Raw genomic sequence first — 24,210 nt, 5'->3', positions numbered from 1 at the left:
TTATTGCTACTTTGAAGGTTATGCATTTTTCCCTAGGGCTGCTTTTATGGTTTCTTCTTTGTCTTTGTTTTTCAGCAGCTTAAGATGTGCTAGATATTTTTGTCTTTAAAGTGGGCTACAAGGTTGCATATAACCAGGCTCCTATTACCTTTATAATCTTTTTTTTTTTTTTTTTTTTTGAGATGGAGTCTTACTGTGTCACCCAGGCTGGAGTGCAGTGGTGTCATCTTGGCTCACTGCAACCTCTGCCTCCCGGATTCAAGTGATTCTTACTCAGCCTCTTGAGTAGCTGGGATTACAAGCCTGTGCCACCATGCCTGGATAATTTTGTATTTTTAGTAAAGACGAGATTTCACCACGTTGGTCAGGCTGGTCTCAAACTCCTGACCTTGTGATTTGCCCGCCTTGGCCTCCCAAAGTGCTAGGATTACAGGGGTGTGCCACTGCACCCAGCCACCTTTATGATCTTTTGTCTCCCACTCTTCCCTTGCTAACTGTGTTCCAACCACCCAGGTTCTTCCATTCCTTGAACACACACTGGTCATACTCCACCTCAGGACCTTTGCATTGGACATTTCTTCTGCCTAGGATAATCTTCTCCCAAATATTTGCATGACTAACTCACATTCCTCCTTGAAGTCTTTCCTCAAAAGTCACTTTCTCAATGAGGTATTCCATGACTATACTATCTAAACAACAACCTGTTCCCCATCGCCAACACTGACTGATATTATTTCCATAGCACTTTTCAGCTTTTAACATGCTATGTAAGTTATTTATATGCTTATTTTTATTATCTTCTTTTCCGACCTCACTAGAGGGTAAATTCCACAAGGGCAGGAATTTTTATCTGTTTTGTTCACTAATGTATGCATCTCAAGTGCCTAGAAACCTGCCTGACACCTGGAGGAGGCTTAATAAAAGCATGCTCATGACTGTTCAATTAAAGGGTAGCAGATGTTTGCACTCACTGTTAGAGAAAAGAACCTGGACTTTGCTCCTGCATTTGTGATTCAAAGGACATCAAATCATGTACACATTCTGACCCAGGATGGTAAGCCTGGTGCACAAGTCCCCACTGACCAGCTTGAAACATATCCCCTGTTTCTGCACTTTTATCCAAATCCCTTCAAGGCTGGGTGTGGTGGCTCATGCTTGTAATCCCAGCACTTTGGGAGGCTGAGGTGGGTGGATCACCTGAGGTCAAGAGTTTGAGACCAGCCTGGCCAACATGGTGAAACCCCATCTTTACTAAAAATACAGAAGTTAGCTGGGCGTGGTGGTGAGCACCTGTAATCTGAGCTACTTGGGAGGCTGAGGCAGGAGAATCACTTGAACCCAAAGGTGGAGGTTGCAGTGAGCCAGGATTGCAACACTGCATTCAAGCCTGGGTGATGAAAGATAAACTGCATCTCAAAAAAAAAAAAAAAAAAAAAAAAAAAAAAAAAAAAAAAAAAATCCCTGCAGCGTGGCTCATCTCAGTCCAGCCTGAAGAGGGACAACAATCTGACTAAACCAATGCACACTAAGATGCTAGTGACTGATAGTCTTTAACACTTTCAAGGACTTTTAAAGGAGCACCTTGTTCATTTACTGGGTTTACTCCTGACAAAAGCAACTTGCCATAGCAAGCAGCATCAGGATGTACAGCTCATAGTTCTGGGTTGAAACTCTCAGTTCTGCCATTTGTTGCTTTCTCCTTAGGTAACCTCCCCTGCTTTTCACTGTTTTGTTCAGGTTTTTTTTTCCTCTGAAAAACAGGGATAGTAATTTTTGTCTTATCCACCTCAAGGACTCAAAAATATAATAGATTAAGGAACTTCAAAGTTGAAAGGGAACTTAGAGATCATCTAGGAATTTTTATTTTTGTTTTTAGGTAATTCTTTACAACTTTCACTTTCAATAACACTGTCTCATTGAAATCTCAGAACAACCATGTCAAATAGGAGAGAAGTCATTAATCCCTTTTTACAGGAAGGAAACAAGTTAAGAGAGGCCAAGACTCTGTGGCAAGTTAGTGTCACAGCTGGGAGCAGTGGTTCTTTGTTCTACAGAACTTTCCCTGTAGTCCCTGCTAGAGGGTCCTAAACCAAAAGGTCAGCTGACTCTTTCTTATACATCTCCATTGCCTGGGGAGCTCACTGCCATCCAAGACAGCCCATTCTCCAGTAGGGTGGCTTTGATAGCTGGCTGTCATTTGTGGTGGTATAGAACGTGTTACATTGAGAAAAAGTGATGTTTAGGGCTTTCACCCTAATGTGTGTTTGGGGGCCAGAGAGTTTGCAGAAATATTCAGAGAACATACAAAGACAGCCAGGATGACAATAATAATAACAATGCCAATCTGATGGTGTCACATCCCTGTTGGTAATCCTTTAATAGCTTCCTGGTTCCCTGAAGGGTGAGTCCAGACTCCTTGATGTGCCCGCCATAAGCTAGGTCCAGCCTCAAACTACTTCTCCATGCCACACTCATCTCCCCCACCCCACCCTGGCCATCCTGACTTCTGTTTGCTTTGCCTGGAAAACCTTCACCTCCTCCTCACCCCCACTGCTCCTACAGGCCTCTGTACTCCCCCTAAAGGCCCTACACACTGCTGGGTTGTACTTATCCATCTCTCCAGACACACTGTGAGCTGGGAAGGGTCAGAGGCTGCATGGGGTTCCTCTGCCCTGGTGCCCAGCATGGAGACTGGCACAGAATAAGTGATTGCCCCATCTCTGCACACTCACAGACATCTCTGCTATTCTCATAAGCCAGACCAGGAGAGGGTTAAACAATCATGCTGGCCTAGGATTAACTTTGGCATTAGAGAGGCAGGTGCCCCAGTGTTTTACCAGGTGCTTGGAAACCTGCTCTCAGGTCAGCTCAGAGACTCAATCCAGCCAGGTCATCCCTAGAGCTGACTGAGACCTGTGCCGTTCCTTGGGCCCTGAGCTGCGCTGCTGGGGGTGGGCGTGGGTGTGTGGAAAGAGTGGGTAGAGCCTGGTCCTGTGCAGGCTAGCTCTGTGGCCTTGGTTGAGTTCTTCCTACCTGCTTAGGTTTCCCCATCTGGGCACAAAGGAGGCGGGTCCGAGTGGTCCCACGGGTCCCTCTTGTGAGGACTGGCCAAGAGCAAGGGATCCTCAGACTCCAGAACCCCCTAGCTAGGGGTCCCCTCGCTTGGGAGAGACTTTCTCCACCGCAGGGGTGAGGAAGGGTAAATCTTTAACGAGCCAGCCCTGGGCAGGCTGGAGCCTTTCCGGATGGATGGCTGCCTGGGATGGGGGATGGGGTGGGAATGCAAGAAGTGTGTAGACAGTCCCAGTGTTGTGGAGAAGGGAGAGTATTGGGGGGAGTAAATAAAGGAGACGCGGGCGGAGCTAACTGCGTGTGCAGAGCAGGACATGGAGGAACGCGGGTCACCCGACGGGTAAGCAGATCTTCTGAGAGGTTCGAGGAGTCCTGAGCAGCCGCTGGGTGCAGGTATGGTAACTCGCATTGCTGCCCACAGGGATCTCGCGCGAAGCCTGGAGCAAGGGCCAGAGGGGCCGGAAACGCCCATCCAGGTGGTGCTCAGGTGGGTATAAGTTGGCTAGGAGGCACCTGGGCGAGGCAGGGATCGATGAAGACATCAGGATGTACCATCTGCCCTTCTGTCGGACCCCAGGGTACGTCCCATGAGCGCGGCCGAGCTACGTCGAGGGCAGCAGAGCGTGCTGCACTGCTCAGGGACCCGGACTCTGCAGGTGAGGAACCCGTCTCTCTGTCTCCCCAGCAAACCCCGGGGACGCCAGGTCCCTTCCCCCAGGCAACTTTGCCCTAGGCCCTACCCTCCCCCGGAGTGTTCCTCTCCCAGGTGCCCCACCCTCCCCAGAGTGCCCCTCCCTTCCAGGATGCCCAGCCCTCCGCCATGGTGCGCCGCGCCAACCCCTCCGAGTGCCCTGCCCCTTCTGAGGGCCCGCGCACCCAAGGTGCCCGCCCTCACCCAGAATGCCCCGCCCCTCCAGGGTGTCCCACCCTCCCCAGAATGCCCCGCCCCTACTGAGTGTCCCCCTTACCCCCAGTGCAGGGTGCTCGCCCACCGAGGGCCTCATCGAGAGTCCTACCCTCCTCCAGGGTGCCCCGCCCTCCTCCAGAGTGCCCCGCTCCTCCAGAGTGCCCCGCCCTCCAGGGTGCCCCGCCCCTCCAGGGTGCCCAGCCCTCCTCCAGAGATCTCCGCTCCTCCGCCCTACCCGCGCCAGGTGAGCCCTCCAGGCGGGGGTCCCGAAGTGGCGTTCCGTTTCGGTGCGGTGCTAGACGCGGCGTGCACGCAGGAGGACGTGTTCCGGGCGTGCGGTGTGCGGCGCCTGGGGGAGCTGGCGCTGCGCGGGTGAGTGAAGCTTCGCCTCCGCTCCGCGCCGGGCCTGGCGGGGGCCCGAAGCACCCCCAACCCTCACCCGGGGTAGCCGCCCGAGTACAGCTACACCCTTGCCGCCCGCAGCTTCTCCTGCACTGTCTTCACCTTTGGCCAGACGGGCTCCGGGAAGACCTACACCCTGACTGGACCCCCTCCCCAGGTGGGCGAGCGCCGGCGGAGCCCTCACGGGGCGGGGCTAAGTGGGCTGGAAACCCTGGGGAGTCGCAGGCGACGCAGACTCCCAGAGGAAAGGGACTGGGACGATGCAGCCTGACCCATTTGTTTGCAGACGAGGACGCTGAGGACCAAAGAGAAGGGACTTGCCCAATTTGGAGCATTTGGGCTTCAGCTTTGGCCCCTTCCTAGCTCTCAGTTTTCTCATCTGTAAAATGGAAGTGACAGTACCGACTATGAGTTAAATGAGCCATTGCTTGGGAACTTGGCACGTTTCCCGGCGCACGGTATCATACATGCGCTACAGAGGGTAGTCATTACTGTGGAGATGACGGTGGCTCAGTTGGTTTTGCCCCCAGGGAGAGGGGGTGCCCGTACCCCCTAGCCTGGCTGGCATCATGCAGAGGACCTTCGCCTGGCTGTTAGACCGCGTGCAGCACCTGGGTGCCCCTGTCACCCTTCGCGCCTCTTATCTGGAGATCTACAATGAGCAGGTAAGGGAATGCGAGGAATAGAAAGACAGCCCATGAGGAAACGGAGCGCTTCTTTCCAGGGAGCCTGGATCAAAGGGCAGAAGGGGCGGTGGGGGACTCTGTTGTCAGTAAGATCTGGGGGTGGGTGGACTCGGAAAGATCCCCTTTCCTCACCCTCCTCCCTCCCCTCCCAGGTTCGGGACTTGCTGAGCCTGGGGTCTCCCCGGCCCCTCCCTGTTCGATGGAACAAGACTCAGGGCTTCTACGTGGAGCAGCTGCGGGTGGTGGAATTTAGGAGTCTGGAGGCCCTGATGGAACTTTTGCAAATGGGTGTGTGCTGACCGCGGGGAGTTTTGCGGGTAGGGGTGCCCATTCCTCAATTGTTCACTGAGTGTGGACTTGGGACCCAGACTGCAGCTGCAGCTTCAGCTTCAGAAATGACTCCTGGGAGAGGTGGGGAAGGACCAGTAAACTACAATTCAAAGACATGGCCCAAGGGTACCCCCTGCACCCACTGCCAACAAGGCCTGCAAATTCTGCCTTCCAAACTCCTTTCACGCTCTCTCTTTAGCCCAGGGCCTTGGCCTCAGCCAGGACTCATTCTTGCTCCCTGGTGGTCTCTGCACCTCAAGGCTCTCCCTTGCCAATCCATTCTACTCTATGCTGCAGACCCCATCTCTCTTTGCCTCCAGACCCTCCACCCTTCCAGGGCCCTGAGGATCAAGGTCATACCTCTTAGCTTAGCCTAAAGGCCGTTCCCTTTTAGCCTCATTCTTTTTTTTAAATCAAGTATTTATTGGACACCCCTCCTTTGGCAGGGACTGGAGATGCTAACTGTAGATTCTGGCCCCAGCACTGTGCCACACCTCTCAGCTGATCTTGCTGCCTCAGTTTCTCCCCCTTCTTTCACGAAGCAGTGGGAAAGATGTTTATAAAATGCAAATCTGACTGTCATTCTTCTGCTCAGTTTTCTCTATCCTCTATTCACCCATCTCTGCTACAGCAGGACCCAGCCTCCCATCGTTCCCTGAACAACACCCACTTTGTTGCCTCCCTGCCTTTGCATGAGGCTTGCTCCTCCACCAGGATTCCTTTGCTCCTTTTTCTTCATTGGTGATGACCTGTTCTTCCTACCAGGTCCAGCTCCTGATGTTTTTCCCTTCCAGGTCTCAGCCGTCGAAGGAGCTCAGCACACACCCTGAACCAGGCCTCCAGCCGAAGCCATGCCCTGCTCACCCTTTACATCAGCCATCAAACTGTGAGTGCCCCAGCCTGGGAAGGTGCTTGCCCAGGGCCACCAGCAAAAGTCTGTCTGGACATACAAACCAACTTGGGTGTGCATGGGGGGTACTAGTGGAAACCCTTGGCCCCATAACTTTGTGGCTTTGGTGGGGACAGTCCCTCCAAAGTCGCCATGAAACTCTGACCCCTCAGGCCCAGCAGATGCCTCCTGTGGACCCCGGGGCACCCTGTGTTGGTGGGAAGCTGTGCTTTGTGGACCTGGCAGGCAGCGAGAAGGTTGCAGCCACGGGATCCCGTGGGGAGCTGATGCTTGAGGCCAACAGCATAAACCGAAGCCTGCTGGCCCTGGGTGAGACCTGGGGACCACCAGTGTGATTTCCTGTCTCTCCTCTGCACCTGGCTCACAGCTGTCCACAATAGGGGATACCAGAGGAGTTGTAGTGCATAGAAGAGGGTTAAAGAGCTGCGATCCAGGAACCAGAGGCCTCATTCTGGCCCCAGCTCTGCTGTTGACTTCTCCCTTCGTAAAACACTGCTTATGAATCTATAAACTCTAACGGTGTATGAAGTTACGTGCTAATTTGGGAAATAGAACCACTCAACTGCAGAAGATGAGCCCTCAGAGATATTTGGCATGTCCCTTGTGCAGCTGGGAAGACTGAGGCCCAGTAAAGGGAAGGGACTTGACCTTTCTCCCCATCCCCACCCCAGGATATCGAACCTGGAGATCCTCAGGGACTGGGCCCTCAGGATTCCTCTGTGGCATGCATGCGAGATGCCCACGAAACTCCTTTGTGTTCAATCCATTTGTTCGAAGTTTCCTGCTGAGTGCCTGAGTACTAGGCCCTTTGCTGGGCACTGAGGGTCAGGGTATACAGAGCCTTCTCTGCCCTCGAAGAGTCCCAGTCTGGCGGTGGGGACCAATCTGACTGAGTCATGAGATCATGTGGGAAGATGGGTTTTTAGGGCAACGCAGGCCTGGGTGGAGAGCCCAGCTCTGCAGCCTGCCAGCCTGATGGCCCTGGGCAAGCAATGCAACCTTCCCGACTCTTGATGTCTCTCCCCAGGTCACTGCATCTCCCTGCTGCTGGACCCACAGCGGAAGCAGAGCCACATCCCTTTCCGGGACAGCAAGCTCACCAAGTTGCTGGCAGACTCACTGGGAGGGCGTGGGGTCACCCTCATGGTACTTAAGCGGGGCCTGGCAGGGAGGGTTGGGTCTTGAGGAGGGGGCCCCCAGAGAGGAGCACTCAGTGGGAGTGCACTCCCCAGGTGGCCTGCGTGTCCCCCTCAGCCCAATGCCTTCCTGAGACTCTCAGCACTCTGCGATATGCAAGCCGAGCTCAGCGGGTCACCACCCGGCCGCAGGCCCCCAAGGTGAGTATAGGCAGGCACAGGCTGAGGGACAGGCGTGGAGATGCTGGGGGATCAGGCAGGAGTTGGAGCCTAAGTCCCTTGATTGAGGTCTTGGACTGGGTCAAAGCTGAGATTAGGATTGGAATCCTGGAAATGGTGTTGTGGCTGTGTAGGGTGAGGTCAGGGTCCCAGCCAGGGTCATGCCAGGTTTAGGGCAGGTCTAGGGTTGGAGTTTGAGTTGGGATCTGATTCAGGGTCTAGCTCAGTTGGTATCATGGTTAAGTGGGAATTGATCTGGGGTCTAATAAGGGGTCTCGTCTGGAATCATCTGGCCCAAGGTTTGGACAGAACTGAGTTTGGGATTGGACTCAGAGCTGAGTCCAGCTCAGAGTGGGGCCCTCCAGGACAGTGCAGTTAGGACAAGGTAACCCCTCCAGGCAGATGCAGCCTTGTGCCAAGATGCAAGGCTGACGAGTGAAGCATGGGCTGGATTTTAGGCCCCAGTTACTTCCCACACCTGGAAGTCCTTGTGCAGTGCACAACTTATACAACCGTAAAGGTGGCCCTGGGCCTCTTTCGCTACAGTCTCCTGTGGCAAAGCAGCCCCAGCGTTTGGAGACAGAGATGCTGCAGCTCCAGGAGGAGAACCGTCGCCTGCAGTTCCAGCTGGACCAAATGGACTGCAAGGGTATGAGCTCCCTGGAGGCAGAGTAGGATTGGGATAGGGTCTGGGGCTGCTGTGGATCCACCACCTCCTGCTTCCCTGCAGCGTCAGGGCTCAGTGGGGCCCGGGTGGCCTGGGCCCAGCGGAACCTGTACGGGATGCTACAGGAGTTCATGCTGGAGAATGAGAGGCTCAGGTAGGGTCCAGCCCACAGCCAGAGGGATGCTGCCCCCCCACCCATCACTGTTAAGCTGCTTCTGCCAAACTGCCCCCTCTCCCTGTCCCTGGCTCCCCTATGTCCCACCTGCTTCCTGAGCTGGTGCTATGCTGCAATGAAGAGGAGCTGACTGATGCCCCTGCAAGCCCCATTTCCTACCCCTTTCTGGCTTGTGCTCTACCCTAGGAAAGAAAAGAGCCAGCTGCAGAATAGCCAAGACCTGGTCCGGAATGAGCAGCGCATCCTGGCCCAGCAGGTCCATGCACTAGAGAGGTAAGCAGAGCCACCAACTTGGAGCCAGGCCTCCGGACAGAGGGCAGCTGGAAAAAGGGATGAAATGCTTGAGGCTTAATGAAATGCTTGAGGCTGGCCTCTGGATTCAGACCAACTAGGTTCAGTTTCCAGCTCTGCCGCCGACTAGCTGTGTCACCTGGGGCAAGTCATTTAACTTCTCACTGCCTGGGTTTCCTCTTCTGTAAAATGGGGGTCATCATCATGCTTACTTTATAGGCTTGTTTTAAAGATCAGAGAGAATGAGTTAACATGTAAAACCTTGAGAACAGGGCCTGGTACCTGGTACGGGATCCAGGAGTATTAGCTGGGAAGGGGATTTGAAAGCCAGCTTGGTGGTAGGGTTGGAGGCTGCAGGCATAGACCCTACTGTTCTTTTTAGGCGCCTCCTTTCTGCCAGCTACCGTCACCAGCAGGGCCCTGGCCTGACCCCGTGTCCCTGTTTGATGGCCCCAGCTCCCCCTTGTCACGTGAGTCTCACTGCCCAGCCTGGAGGGGTGACAAGTAGGGACATCATGGAGCCTCTGACGCAGCCTTTTGCAGGCACTGCCACCCGTCTACTCCTGCCCCTGCTGCCACATCTGCCCACTGTGTCGAGTGCCCCTGGCCCACTGGGCCTGCCTGCCAAGGGAGCGCCACCTGCCCCAGGTAGGAAAGGCCAAGGTGGGAGTGAGGGAAGGCTGGGAGAACCGGAGCCCTTGATCTAGGAGTCATCAGTCCAGAGCCCCAGGGATTCCTGGGCTCCATGCTAGATCATGGGGAGTGAATGGCTGGCTTAGGGCTCCCTCTGCCTGGGTTTAAAATAGCTGTTTACCCTCCCTCCTCTCCACCCTGCCCTCTTTTAGGAATTCATCCTGTCATTCACTTATTCAATCACTCACATATTTACTCACTTATGGATTTACTGAATTGTACATTCACTCACTCCTTCAGTAACTCCCCAAGCTCCTTGCTTTATACCAACCTCTCTTCTGGGCTCTGAGGATTCGGAAATAGACTAGACATGGTTCCTGCTCTCAGGAGGCTTCTAGTCTCAGGAGAGGTTGGGAGAAGAGCACATAGAAGAAGGCGACCAGGACCCCACCTCTTTATGCCATCCTGACATTCTTGATACCTTGTGGGGTAGGCATAGTGGGGTTTCATGGCTAGCACCAGGTAAGTGGGACACAGAGAGGCAGGACTGAGGTCACCCAGAGTGGGCTCTGGTCTTTCCTACAGGTGTTGGACCCTGAGGCCTCAGGTGGCAGGCCCCCATCTGCCCGGCCCCCACCCTGGGCACCCCCATGCAGCCCTGGCTCTGCCAAGTGCCCAAGAGAGAGGTGGGTCCCTCCCTGGGACACTGAGGTCAGAGGGGGGTGGTCTGGGGAACTCAAAGGCTCACCTCCCATCTCCCAACTCACCCTGTCCCAGGAGTCACAGTGACTGGACTCAGACTCGAGTCCTGGCAGAGATGTTGATGGAGGAGGAGGTGGTACCTTCTGCACCCCCCATGCCCGTGAGGCCCCCAAAGACATCACCAGGTCTGAGAGGTGAAGAAGGGAGAAAGGGAGGGGCCCCTAATGTTCTCTGTGGTCTTGGGGTAGAACCCACCCTCTCCAGGCCTCATCTCTGAAATGGGGTGGGTATTGAGAAGTGGCTTCTAAGATCTTTCTACTTCCAAACTTGGAATTCTCTTTTTAGGAGCACCTGCATGCCCAGATGTATGCTGGAGCTCATGGTGTATGGGGGTGGGGCGGGGGGAAGGGTGGAGGGCACCTACCCCCTGAGGCTTCTCTAGAGGATGTTGGGACCCAGATGGACCTGGGCGAGGAGGGGCCCAGGAGAGGGCAGGCCTTGAGTCTCACTGCTCCTTAGGTGGGGCTGGGGTTCCAAACCTGGCCCAGAGACTGGAGGCCCTCAGAGACCAGATTGGCAGCTCCCTGCGACGTGGCCGCAGCCAGCCACCCTGCAGTGAGGGTGCACGGAGCCCAGGCCAAGTCCTCTCTCCCCGTTGAAGGCCAAATGGGAACCCAGGAGACTGCTGTGTGACCTCGGACTGGGCTCTGTGCTCTTGGGCCTCAGTCTCCCCATCTGCCGAATGGAGACACAGCAGCTACTCCACCTGAAGCTGGGCTGGGGCGGGGCCTGGGGGTGCTATTTAGGGGAGCAAGGGGATTCAGGAGAAACCAGGCAGCAGGGGATGAAGTACATGAATAAAGAGAGGCATCAGCTCCAAGTCTGGTCGGTTCTGTCCTCTGGGATTGTCAGTCACTTCCCCGTGGGGAGTTAGAGAGAGGAAGGGCTAGGACTCTTGGCACAGATGTGTGTCCCCTTCCAGTCTGGAATATCCCAAGCTCCCATCTCCTTTCATGTATTTTTTTTTGAGACGGAGTCTAGCTTTGTCGCCAGGCTGGAGTGCAGTGACACAATCTCAGCTCACTGCAACCTCCGCCTCCCGGGTTCAAGCGATTCTGCTGCCTCAGCCTCTCGAGTAGCTGGGATTACAGACACGTGCCACCACACCCAGCTAATTTTTGTAATTGTTGTTGTTGTTGTTGTTAGAGACAGGGTTTCACTATATTACCCAGGATGGTCTCGATCTCCTGACCTCGTGATCTGCCTGCCTCGGCCTTCTAAAGTGCTGGCATTACAGGCGTGAGCCACCGCGCCCGGCCTCCCTTCATGTATTATACAAGTTTTGATTAAGCAACTGCTACATGCCATTGGGTAGGCGGGGGGCAATTGAATGGCAAGCATCTCCATGATGGAGGCATGAGGGAAACTGATTTGGCCTGGCGCACAGGGAGATGGGTGGTCAAAGGGCTCACTCTGTGTCACCGTGGGTCCTGGTGCTGGTGGGGATCAGGAGGCCTGGCTTCTTGTGCCATAGAGCTGTGCTGGGACTCTGGGCAAGCCCTGTTCCCTCTCTGGACACTCTGATTTTCAGTCAATTAAGTGGGGGACACAGCTTCCTTCCCATTGAGTTCTAGTGAGGGTCAAGGCTGTGAGCAATATCTCATTCGTGACATTAATGCCCTGTAAAATGCTATATTCGTTTGTTCTCAGCACTGCTGTAAAGAGCTACCTGAGGCTGGGTCATTTATGAAGAAACGCGATTTGACTCACAGCTCTGCAGGCTGTACAGGAAGCATGACTGGGAGGCCTCAGGAAACTTATCATGGCAAAAGGGCGAAGGGGAAGCAAGCACATCTTACCATGGCGGAGCAGGAGAGAGAGAGAATGAAGGGGGAAGTGCTACACACTTTCAAACAACCAGATCTCGTGGGGACTCACTGTCATAAGAACAGCAAGGGGGAATCTGCCCCCATGATCCAATCACCTCCCACCAGGTCCCTCCCCCAATATTAGAGATTGTAATTCAACATGAGATTTCGGTAGGGGCACAGAGCCAAACCATATACAGTGGGTCTGTGGTTACGGAGAAGTCCAGGTATGACATGAGGAATTGTGGGGAAGAAAGAGAGGGCCCATTACAGAAAGAGCTATGAGGCTAACCTAACTCTCCCGCTTACCGTTAGGGCAACAGACCCACATGGTTCCTTCATTTGTTCATTCATTCATTTAACAAACAACACTGATGGCTGGGTGCCTGTAATCCCAACACTTTGGGAGGCCAAGGTAGGAGGATTGCTTGAGCCCAGGGGTTTGGGACCAGGCTGGGCAACATAGTAAGACCCTATGTGTACAAAAAATAAAAAATCAGCTGGGCATGGCGGCACACACCTATAGTCCCAGCTACTCAGGGGGCTGAGGCAGGAGATCACTTGAAAACAAGTGGATGAGACTGCAGTGAGCCATGATCATACCACTGCACTCCAGCCTTGAAAAACAACAAAACAAAACACCACTGGCATCAACTGCAAATCAAGCTATAAGGTGACAAGACAAAAAAGGACCAAGGTGGCTTTTCCAGGGAGCTCACAGTGTGCTGGGGGACAGACAGACATTTACCACCTCACATGGGCTGGGGGAAGCCCAAGGGACTGTGGAGGCACAAAGGAAAGTTACTTGATCAGTGACCATTGAGGGGGTCAGGGAAGGTTTCCCAAGGAGGCCATGACTAAGGCTTGGAGGGTAGACAGCATTTCATTCAAGGGAAGGTGGAGGGGCTGTGAACGCAAAGGTTACAGACCTCTGAGGTTCCAAAGGTGGTCAGGGCCAGGAAGTGCGGGGCCTCCCAGGCCACAACCAGAGTTTGGGCTTGTGCCAAGGGCAGAGGGGAGCCATGGAAGGGTCTTGAGGCATCCCCAGCCTAAATTTGTATTTAGGTCACGCTGGCCACCTGTGGGAGGTAGCCTGACTGGAGACGGGGTACTATAAAGAGACCAACACAGAGGAGATGAGACACCTCAGCCAGTAGTAGCTTAGCTGGGGCTCGGGCTGGGCATCCCCTCAGACCCATGACCTGGATTTAGGCAAGGTCCGGGCAGGATGGCCTTAGCCACAGGCTTGGGGAGCCCTTGGGAGGCAGCAGGCTGAGACCAGAGGACCAGCCAGGGAGCAGCTGGGGTTGCTGGAGGGAAGTCACAGCCACCACCTGGAACAGAACTCAGACTGGCCACTATGCTCCTCAGACTGGCCACTGTGCTCCTCAGACCTGGCCTGAGGAAATCAGGATCGCTTTACCCCACCACACTCCCCAGTGCAGGACCAAGCAAAGAAAGACTCAGTGCTCTCCCACCCATCATTCTGGAAACTAGCTTTGGGAATGTACCCCCTTTTTCCTAGCGGAATGGGGACCCAGAGATAAGAGCAAGCTGTCTCAAGGATACTTGAGTGTGCTGTGTGACTTGGGGCAGGCTGCTGGGCCTCTCTGGGTCTCCCCCACTGCAGGCCCTTGGCTCCTGAGTCTATGCAAGGCTGGTCCCTGAAGCTGGGACTGGTGGAGTCCATTTGGGTTGGAGCCCCCGTGGCCAGGAATTGGTAGACAACACTTGTGACTGGGCATTAGAGGTTTTCTACAGTGGTGGCTTCCTGGAAGGCCAGAATCTGTGGAGGCAGAGCCCAGGGACAGAAGGTGACAGCCAGATACCACGGGCAGCCGGACCAGGCAGAGCAGTCTGTCGTTAAGCCCACAGATGGAACCACCCAAGCTCAAACCCATGAGTGATCCTAGGCTAGTGACTCAACTGCTCTGAGCCCAAGTCACTTATCCCCAGAAGGAACACAATAACAGTACTTCTTTACAAAACTGTCTTGCGAATGAAATTCCCTGGCATGTGGAAAGAGTGGATCATGTAGCTTTGCCAGTTGCAGACAGTTTCGCCAAAAGCAACCTTTAGTCAACATGGCAATTTGATGGAATTGATGATCAGGTTAAAACAAATTCATTCAATATATGTTGACAGAACTGTTTAGAACAGAGCCTGGCATGTGGTCAGTGCTAAATACATGCTAGTTGTCTTTGCTGTCGTTATTTTTCATGGATGCTTTCAGTGCAAACATTCTATAAGAACCTGCTTTCTATGGGCTAGCACTGAATAAAGCATAGGACTTTTACCCTCATGGAACATAGACAACAAACAAGAAAGAGGGCAAAATACATGGCATGTCAGATGGTGATAAATGCTACGGAGTAAAATAGAGCAGGAGAGTGGAGCTCTGTTGGGGCAGGGGTGCAGTCCTAAGCAGGGAGTTCCGCTGGAGGTGATGTTTGTACAGAAACCTGAACAGGGAGGTTGAGCCTGATGAGTGCCCTAAAGCCTTTATTTTCTAATGTTGGTAATTTCGATGCCACGTTAGCTTGGGTGGCTCTGCAGGTTTGTGCCTGGGCTCCTCCCCACTCCCCAGAACCCTTATCTCACTGCATTGTGGGCCTGCTTGCTGGGAGGTCCTCAGCCCCAGGCAGGGGAGGCCCTGGCACCAAGCGTGAGAGTGTGAGAGCTTTCCTTAATCGCCTTGGGAGGATGGAGGGGGACCACCCAGGGGGACCCTGGCCTCACTGGTTCATTCCTGTTTGGACGATTCCTGCTGGAGCCAGCCATGATTTTCCAGTTTCCCGGTTCCAGTTCACACTCCAGCTCAGCAAAACCCCACATCCTTTTCCAGAAAGAGACATAGGACTCAAGGAGACTGGCCTTCACTACCCTTGTCTCATAAGTCATGTATCCATCTCTCAGTCAGTGACATAGTTTGGCTGTGTCCCCACCCAAATCTCATCTTGAATCGTAGCTCCCGTAATTCCTATGTATTGTGGGAGGGACCCGGTGGGAGGAAATTGAATCATGGGGCTAGGTTTTCCCGTGTTGTTCTTGTGATAGTGAGTAAGTCTCACAAGATCTGATGGTTTTATAAAGGGCAGGTTCCCTGCACATGCTCTCTTGCCTGTCACCACATAAGATGGGACTTTGCTCCTCATTCACCTTCTGCCATGATTGTGAGACCTCCCCAGTCGTGTGGAACTGTGAGTCCATTAAACCTCTTTTTCTTTATAAATCACTCAGTCTTGGGTATGTCTTTATTAGCAGCATGAGAACAGACAAATACAGTCAGCATCCTCTCTCTAGAACTGCCATACTTCTAGGATCCCTAAACCCTGGGGGAATTCCACAGGATCCCAGTAATGTATCAAGACCCTTCCAATTCATTTGGTGCTTATCGAGAACTTGTGGACTCAGAAGAACACTTCTTGAGCCCTGCAAGCTACTTCAACACTTCTTGAGCCCTTCTGCAGATTGCTAGAAGTAGGGGACAGTTCTCTGGACCCCGAAACATGGTAGAGTTCTCAAGAACTGTCAAAAGAAGGTCTCCACTACTTCGGAACATTAGAATTGGGGGAAGCTCTTGGAAATCCTGAGACACTACAGAAATGTTCCAGGATTCCAAACCCCTAGAAGATCTTTCTGAAATGTTAAAACACTGTAGACAAGTTGGGAGGGATTCTCTGGAATCTTTGGCTGGGCGGGGATGTAGTGGGGAAGGGACGTTCACCAGAGTTCTGAAGGCCATCCATGGGTTTCTAGAATGCTGGCTGCCCAGATCCTTGGTTGAATTTTCCAGATCCTTGGGGATCCCAACTCTTAGCCCCTTTTCATTGCACAATGAGGAGCATGGCAGAAAGCATTGCAGTCGGATGGCACAAGCTTCTGGAAGAGCACTCCTGTGGACACTTGTACTTAAAAGGCTATGAGGTCTTGTCTGGGGGGCCAACTCCCAGATAGACCCCAAAACTGGGAGTCATTGTGAGAGTTTGTGAAGACCCTCCTGCCAAGAACATCTTGCTGCTTCAGCCACACCAGCTTTCTCTCAGCATCCCAAATGGGTCTCCCTCCCTCAATCAAGGTCTTTCTTCTCTTTGCCTAATGACACATTTGCTCCAAATTCATATTCATTTCCAGCCCCTTCATGATAGGATTCAGCCCCTTCATGGCATATTCTTGTCCTCCTCAATGTCCTTTTTCCATTTCTGTCTTCTTGTTTAGCTTCCAGCGGCTCATCTTCCTGTATTTTAGGCAAACAAAACAAGCATGGCAGCGCAGGTTGGGCAAGTAGGGGCAGTCTTGTTTTGAACCACAGACTGGAAGCTACCGGAACTCGTATATGGGTTAGTGCTGGGGTTGGAGACCAGGACTGGAATCTGGAGACCTGTGTTCAAAGCCTGCCTTGGCACAGACCTCCTGTGTATGTCAGACAAGTCCCTGGCTATCACTGGCATCTGCATGGGCTGGCAAAGACCTTTGAGAGGACTTTTTTGAAAGTTGGGCAGACGTGTCTTTCTCAAGAAACTTCATCCAGTGTGTGGCTCCCCTGCTTATCACATGTTTACTAAGCCCCCACTTGAAGGCCAGGCCACCTCTGCTGGATACAAGTGACACCAACCTGACCCTGCACCAATGACCTCTTCTCAAGAAGCTTCCAACCAAGTGGGGGAAAGGACAAGCAAAGCGACAATCAGGAGGCAAAAGGATAAATAATAGCAATTAGCAAATTTATCTGGTGCCAGGCACTGCTCCCAGCACTTGCCATGTGTTAACTCGCTCATTTCTCACAACTCTGAGATGTAGGTACTGTCAGTATTCTCATGTTGCAGTGAGGAAGCCAAGGCAGGAAGGGCTCAGAACTTGCCCAAGGTCACGCAGCCAGTAGGTGGCAGAAGCAGGATTTGAACTTGGCTGGCCTTAACCACCAAGCCAGGTGCCACCCAGTGGGACCACAGAGGAAGTACAGGTAGAGGATCAGCTTCTATCCAACTTAGGAACCCCCAGGATATTTGGGGTGCCTTCCTGGAGACATTGTTCTCCACCAAAGCCTGGCACAATCCAGCAAGGCCAGACCACGCAGAGGCACTTTGATGAAGCAGAGGAAGGGACTTTCTAAACCTCCTCGCTGGTGGTGGATCCTTCATCACCCCAACACGAAAGGGATTCTTTAAAAACCACCCAATGCCTGAGCTGGAATCTAGACAATTAGAAGTGCAGCCCTGCAGCCCAGCCTTTGTCCACGGGACAGGGCCCTGGGTGGACGCAGGACATCTCCGTGGTCTCCAGGCTACAGAACTTTGGGCAAACCCTCTCCCTTTCTCACCCTCTATCTGCCCAACATACCAGCTGTGGGAGGCTGGACAAAAGAGTGAATCTCTTTGAACCCCAGTTTCCTCCTCTGTAAAGTGGGGATAAAATTGGTTTACCCTATGAGGAGTTAATATATGCTCACAGCGGATGATGTGAGAACTAGAAGTGAATTCGTATAAACTGTTTAGAACAGAGCCTGGCACATGGTTAGTGCTAAATAAATGCTAGTTGTTATTGCTGTCATTATTACCAATGGATGCTTTCAGCGCAAGCATTCTATCATTTCTGTACTTGTGGGGGAGGAATTGTGTCAATTTCTGGACTCCCATTATTACAGACTCATGAACTTGTTGACATCCAGTTGGGCTGGCTCCTTCCTCCAGGGAGACCCTCCTAACACAGATTCTTCCAGGGAAAGAAGTGGAAAGAAGGACTTTGTCGCCCAAGGGCAAGAGCCAGGGAAGAGTTCCCACTGCCCTTCCAAGGCAACTGATTCAAAGAAATCCATTTGTCTTCACTGAAGAAAGGCCGGTGGGAATTTCCAGAGAGCTCAGCTTGCCTTGTGGTTTCAGGAAAGAACAATTTTAGTCCTTTCAGAGATGCTGGGTTGCATCAACTCAGTCAGCCAGGAGTTGGAGCAGGTCCCTGGAGGTCCTGCTTCAATGGACAATAAAATCGGCCTGCAACAAGCAGGAATATGCCTGTGTCCCCTTCCTGGACACAGACAAGGCCTTTGGAAGTTTATTCTTTAGTAACCATTTCCTCAGGGGTGCAAAAGGAGCTAGATCCTGGGCCACAAGCTCTGTCCCCAAGGCGCTCTGATCTCAAAGACAATCTGAGCTCCACATATTATAAGGGCAGGAGTGCTTCTCCAGGCTAAGCCACCCACTCCTGCAATCAGGAACCTGGATTGACAACATCTAAGGACACCCCTGACCCAGGGCCAATGTTTATTATTGACTAAGCTCTCTCCAAGGGGCAAAGACATGACATGCTTCTAATCATTTAATTCTCATACACCCCTATAAGCTCTTATTAACCCCATTTAACAGAAGAGAAAGAAAAGTGAAGTCACTTAGCTAAGATCAAACAGGTAGGAAAGCGTCACAGTCATGACTGGAACTCAGGTCTGTCTGGATATAAAGTTCAGCTGCATAATCACCACAGCATGCTGGACAATGCCTTGGGAGTATTCCAGGCCATAACACACAGACAAACTCAAATTTGATGACTCAAGGACAAGCCACCACAGAACAAGGGGGTCTTTGCTTTATAAATTTTGCCATTGAGTAGCCCAGTCATTCCTTCCTTTGCTCATTCACTGAACATAAGGTTAAGGGATTTTGGATGTGGTGAGTCCAATTTCCCAGTATCCCTCAGCTGTCTGCTTGGGTGGTCCTTCTTGGGACCTGACCTAAATCTCCCCCATGGTTCTGAGTAAGTCAATTAGCACTGTTGGCTGAGCACCTATTATGCACCCAGCACAGTGCTGGGCCCCAAGGAGGGAGAGAGGATCTGGACTTGGTATAGCAGACACTGAGATGACCCTTGGCTGGGGAAGGGAGAAATAGGCCTGACTTTGGCTATAAAGAGTCCAATGAAGGGACACTCATCAATTCCAAGTGTCTAAAGAACAGGGCCTGAGTTCTAGCCAAGAGACAACAGATAGGGTCAGCAGAATGCCTTAAGTGTAACAGAGACAGATCTTGGTTTGAATTTAATGTCTGGGTGACCTTCAACACATGATCACCTGATCTCTTAGCTTCAGTTTCCCTGCCTACAAAATAGGGCTACCAGCAAAATAAGATTCTTTTTTTTTTCTTCAACTTTTATTTGAAGTTCTGAGGTATATGTGCAGGTCTGCAGGTTTGCCACATAGGTAAACAGGTACCATGGTGGTTTGCTGCACAGATATACCCATCACCTAGGTATTAAGCCCAGCAACCATTAGCTATTCTTCCTGATGCTCTCCCTCCCCACCACCCCACAAAAAGATTCTTTTTTTTCTTTTTCTTTTTTTTTTTGAGATGGAATTTCACTCTTGTTGCCCAGGCTGTAGTGCAATGGAGTGATCTCAGCTCACTGCAACCTCTGCCTCCTGGGTTCAAATGATTCTTCTGCCTGAGGCTCCCAAGTAGCTGGGATTACAGGCGTGTACCACCATGCCCAGCTAATTTTGTATTTTTAGTAGAGGTAGGAGTTTCACCATGTTGGCCAGGCTGGTTTCCAACTCCTGACCTCAGGTGATCCACCCGCCTTGGCCTCCCAAAATGTTAGGATTACAGGCCTGAGCCACTCCACCCGGCCTCCAAAAAGATTCTTAATCGAGGATTTAGAATGACATGCTCTTGCAGTGCTCTGCATGGACTTGGCAGGCAGTTAGAACTTAGTAAAATTATTGTAGCCTTTGTGGTCTGCATCAACTGCACCCAATTCTAGTTCCCCAGCAAAACTATTTTTTTTGAAGGGCCCCAACCAAGCATCAAGCTCTCTAGCAGGGTAGGGATGGGCAAGGTAGAAGCTAAATGTTTTATACTCACCAGGGGATTTTAAGTAGGCTTGGGGCAAGGAAGCCTGGGTGCGAGCCCGCGTTGTACCTCTTTGAGCCTTTGCTCCTGGCCTGTCTCCATCTGTACAGAATAATCTGTGAACAAACCCTGGTAGGTCTTTCTGGAAGTTCTCTGCTGCCCCCTGGTGGACAAGGGAAGTTCACACCTTAGTGCAGTTCCAGCTATGTGTGGAGTCCTTAGCTGGACCAAACACGGTACCAAGTGCCTATGATGACAGGGGTCCTACAAATCTACACACTTGGGGTGCATTTTCACAAGTGACCCTCATTCAGTTATTATTTCAACTCTGAAGCCATGAAGGGAAAGGACTGCCCTATTGTCCCCCAGTAAGCCACAGGACTAGGACTCAAGTCTCTGGGTGGACTTGCTCTTTGGGACGGAGGTGTAGGGATGAGTAGCGATGCCTAGAAATCACAGGGCAGTGAGAACACCCCTCCACGCCACTGGTCATGGAGTTATGGGTGGTGTGCACCTCCTGCCACGCCATGGGGACCCTGAGTGGACAGGCTGTGACACGAGGCTGTGGAAACTGAACAAGGTCAGACATTGGAGGCAAGGCCTCCTGTCACGGAGGAAGTCACCTTATCATTCCACCATTGGCAGAGGAGGACTCAAACCTTGACCACATCCTCTGGTCTGAGTCCCAGTCAATGTCCCCGATGTCCCTGCGGGTCCAGTCACCGGGTCCTAGTGCCCTGGCCTGGCCCCTTCCTTCTTCCTGGAAAACCTCCTAAGGAGTTACTTTCCTGGGTCTCCAGCTTACGCTACCTCCTGATGGATCTCTCCCGATTACTTATGTGGTTGGCCTTGACTTCTGAAAACTCGCCAGCGCCCCCTGTGTACTCCCAAACAACACCCCTTGGCCCGGCAACAAGGTCCCACCTACTGGACCTCAGCCACCTCCCCAGCCCCACTCTCACCACTCCCTTCTGTCCCCAAGCTCCAGACCTGTGGATTTATTTTTATTTTCTGGATTCCAAATGCATTTCTCTTTCTCTGTTTTCTTCCTCTAAGCCTTTGCAATTGCTGTTCCCTGTGCCTGAAACCCACTCCCCTCCCCCTGCACCCACTCCCCCTGCACTGTTGTCTGGCTCACTCCTACTCTTGGGTTCTGACTCCCTTGTCCTGGCCTCTGCTTCCCGGATCACTGAAGCAAACATCCTGTCTCATCATCTTCTCACCTTGTCTGTTTCCCAATCCCAGGCCTTGAGGAAGCTCCGGGAGGCCTGTCATATGTCCATCCTTTCCCTAGCACCAAACAAGGAGTGCATATTTGGCAAAAGAATGAGTAGACACAAGAATAAATGATGAGGGGAGAGCCTGGGTGCTACAGTCAGACCTGTCTGGCCCCAACTCAGCCACACAGTGGGTGACCTTGACCAAGTCCCATCCCCTCCCTGAGTCCCAGTATGTGCATCTGAAAATTGAGGCCTCTATTCCGTATTGCACTGGGCACCCCTGAGGCTCTGAGGTCTCCTGCGAGGGGCGAGACCCTCCCCCACAACCAAATGGTTTCAGAACCTAGCAATTCCCATGGACTCTTAGACCCCTGGGCCCCCTAGGAGGGCAGGGACCCCACAGGCTCCATCCTCCCACCCCAGCAGCCAGAAGGGGAAGAGGGGGCAGAAGCTCTCTGACCACTGTTGGTCACAACCTCGTGTCCCAAGGTTAATTTTTAAAAAGCAGTCAAAAGTCCAAGTGGCCCTTGGCAGCATTTACTCTCTTAGTTTGCTCTGGTTAATAATCTCAGGAGCACAAACATTTCTGGAGGCAGGAGAAGAGATCAACGTCCTGGATTTCTCCTCTGGGCCGCTCCCCACCCCCAGGAGAGGCTGTGCAACTGAATGAACAGCCCTGTCCAAGAGAGGCTAGGACTGGGGCTCTGAACACCCCTGTGCATCTCAGGCTTCCCACCTCGACGATGGGGCTGATAACCCTAGTCATGCAGGCCCAACATGAAGGTCAGCGAGCCATCTTCATGCACTGTAAGCAGGCTTAGTAGAATGACTTTATTCCTATTAGTGGTTCATTGTTATTTATTCTTATACCAGGCCTGCCTCCTCCAAAGACAGACACCCTGAGCCACCACACAGGTAAGGCAGTGGACAGTTTATAGAACACTTCCTCACACATTGTCTCTCTTGGCCTCTTGACAGAACAAGAACTGTTTTCTTCAGTTCACAGATTAGGAAAGTGGTCTTTAGCGAGGGAACGCCACCCCCAATGTCACGCAGAAAGAGGAGAAGTCGGGGATTTACCACCTCCTTGCTACCATCATTAACCAAAACCTCAAAGACTGAGAAACTTTGTGAACACAAGGAACAGGAAGATAACTGTCCCAGAAAGCTAAACCAAGACAGTAACTGTGCTTAAACTTACATCATGGCTTTGAGCTTCCTAGCAGCCAAAGCAAGAAGGGAATGCAATCACTGGCCAAGGTTAGGGTGACGGAGCAAAGGAAACACATTTATGAATAGAAGCACGCTTGTTCTGGATACCAGTGAAAGAGGGATGTACTGACTGAACGTTACAGAAGAGACATGATGCACCATTTGTTTCTGCACTGACTACATGGGGGAATCCTTCGATTCTCACATAAGCAGGGGTCTTATTCTTGGGACTGCCTGCCTGAAGGGGTCATTCCCAGATCTAGCAGAGAGGTGGCTGAGAGTATGGAATGTTCCAGGCCAAGAGCAGGGAGGAAGTAAGAACAGTAGCTTTGACCACTGGAGAAGGGAAATTAATAGAGAGGCCTGTGGTATTGCTGGCAAGAGTGTGAGCACACAGACAACTGACCTGGGTTTTAAAAAGTTCTCATTTAAAATCTTAAATGTAGGCTGGGAGCAGTGGCTCACGCCTGTAATCCCAGCACTTTGGGAGGCTGAGGAGAGCGGATTACCCAAGGTCAGGAGTTAAAGACATCCTGGCCAGCATGATGAAACCCTGTCTGTACTAAAAATACAAAAATTAGCCGGGTGTGGTGGCGGGCACCTGTAATCTCAGCTACTTGGAAGGCTGAGGCACAAGAATTGCTTGAGTCCAGAAGGCGGAGGTTGCAGTAAGCTGAGATCGCACCACTGCACTCCAGCCTGGACGACAAGAGTGAAACTCCGTCTCAAAAAAATAATAATAAAAATAAATAAATAAATAAATAAAACCTTAAGTTTAATAACTACCATATTAGTTTCCTAGGGCTGCTATGAAATATGTCTTCTCCCAGCACTGGAGGTCAGACACCTGAGTCCAAGTTTTCAGCAAAGCCACGTTCCCTTTGAAGGCTCTGGGGAAAAGTCCTTCCTTGCCTTTTGCTAGCTTTTGGTGGCTGCCATCAATCCGTGGTGATCTTTGACTTGTATCTGCATCCCTCCCATCTCTGCCTCCGGCTTCACGGCACATCTTCCTCGTGCTTCTCTCTGTGCCCCTGTGTCTGAGTCTCCCTTGCCATTCTTTTATAAAGATACCGGTCATTGGATTTAGAACCCCTGTCATCCAGTTCAATCTCATCTAACTAATCACATCTGCGAATCAGGTTCCTTCTGCGGTTCGGGATGCACATGGATTTTGGAGGGGGTACTGCTCAACCCGCCACAAACACTCAGCTCTTATTCTATGCTGGGTACTGTCCTAGCGCATTGCAGGTGCCCACTCAACAATGCTAGGAGCTAGGAGCTATTATTATCTCCATTTACAGATGAGGAAACCAAGGCACTGAGAGGCAAAGTGACTTGCCCAAGGTCACACAGCAGTGACTGCCACTGTAGGCTGCTTGGCTCCCACGTCCATGGTCTCAACCGTGCCTTTCCCAGCTACTCCACTCCCGGCTGAGGGATTCTGGGCAAGTCGCTTCACTCTCGGAGACTCAACTCCTCTGTCTGTAAAGGGGACAAATAGCGCCTACTTCATAAGCTTGTTGTGGGGATTCACTGGAAGCCCGTGGCACGTGTAAAGTGCCTGGTACACAGCCAGCACAGAGCAGGTGCTTAGTGAATGGAAGCTCATAACAGTCATCATTCTTAATGTCTCTATTATTTGCAAAGGCTAGGGCAAGCCTGGGGGCTGGAGAAGGAAATCTGGGGACAGGATACCTGGATCCTGGGCTTGGCTCTGCCCATAGACTTCCCTGAGGTCTCTGGCAAGCCACTTCCTCTCCTTGGGCCTCAGTTTTTTCCTGTGAGAAATGGGCCCAATCAGCCTTGACCTGCTGGCTCACAGGGCTGTGAGGTCCCGGTGGTATGACTCAGCAGAAAGGCCAGGTCACTCCCCATCCTCGCATGACCCCAGTGACAGGTAGGGAATCTGAGGGGGACTTCTGGGGGGGCGGAGCCCAACCCTGGT

General features: G+C 52.2%; 1 protein-coding gene across 2 annotated transcripts; it reads left to right on the top strand.

Annotated features, from left to right (window-relative positions):
* The first annotated feature begins 2,877 nt into the window (after positions 1-2,877).
* KIF12 (kinesin family member 12) lies at positions 2,878-12,639 on the top strand. Of its 2 annotated transcripts, none has more exons than XM_037984023.2 (19): positions 2,878-3,412; positions 3,494-3,559; positions 3,650-3,728; positions 4,224-4,351; positions 4,463-4,538; positions 4,912-5,046; positions 5,220-5,355; positions 6,192-6,283; positions 6,460-6,616; positions 7,335-7,453; positions 7,540-7,644; positions 8,209-8,311; positions 8,393-8,483; positions 8,691-8,777; positions 9,178-9,265; positions 9,339-9,443; positions 10,014-10,114; positions 10,206-10,315; positions 10,650-12,639. In XM_037984023.2, exons 1-19 carry the CDS (start codon positions 3,387-3,389, stop codon positions 10,787-10,789), a joined length of 1,944 nt encoding a protein of 647 aa, XP_037839951.2. In that variant the 5' UTR covers positions 2,878-3,386; the 3' UTR covers positions 10,790-12,639. The 2 variants fall into 2 exon arrangements, with proteins under 2 accessions (XP_037839951.2, XP_007966513.3); XM_007968322.3 differs by having other exon boundaries at positions 10,206-10,324.
* Positions 12,640-24,210: the final 11,571 nt, after the last annotated feature.

The sequence above is a fragment of the Chlorocebus sabaeus genome, chromosome 12 (genome assembly GCF_047675955.1).
Source record: "Chlorocebus sabaeus isolate Y175 chromosome 12, mChlSab1.0.hap1, whole genome shotgun sequence".
In the NCBI taxonomy this organism is placed as follows: Eukaryota; Metazoa; Chordata; class Mammalia; order Primates; family Cercopithecidae; genus Chlorocebus; species Chlorocebus sabaeus.
The sequence above is the reverse complement of the archived record's forward strand: the minus strand, read 5'-3'. Positions and strand labels throughout refer to the sequence as shown.

Excerpts from the sequence above, each read along its gene's own strand:
- KIF12 (XM_007968322.3), top strand. The coding sequence starts at position 3,387 with ATGGAGGAACGCGGGTCACCCGACGG. Across the intron at positions 4,539-4,911 it reads TGACTGGACCCCCTCCCCAG|GGAGAGGGGGTGCCCGTACC; the intron begins GTGGGCGAGCGC and ends TTTTGCCCCCAG. Across the intron at positions 8,312-8,392 it reads GGACCAAATGGACTGCAAGG|CGTCAGGGCTCAGTGGGGCC; the intron begins GTATGAGCTCCC and ends GCTTCCCTGCAG.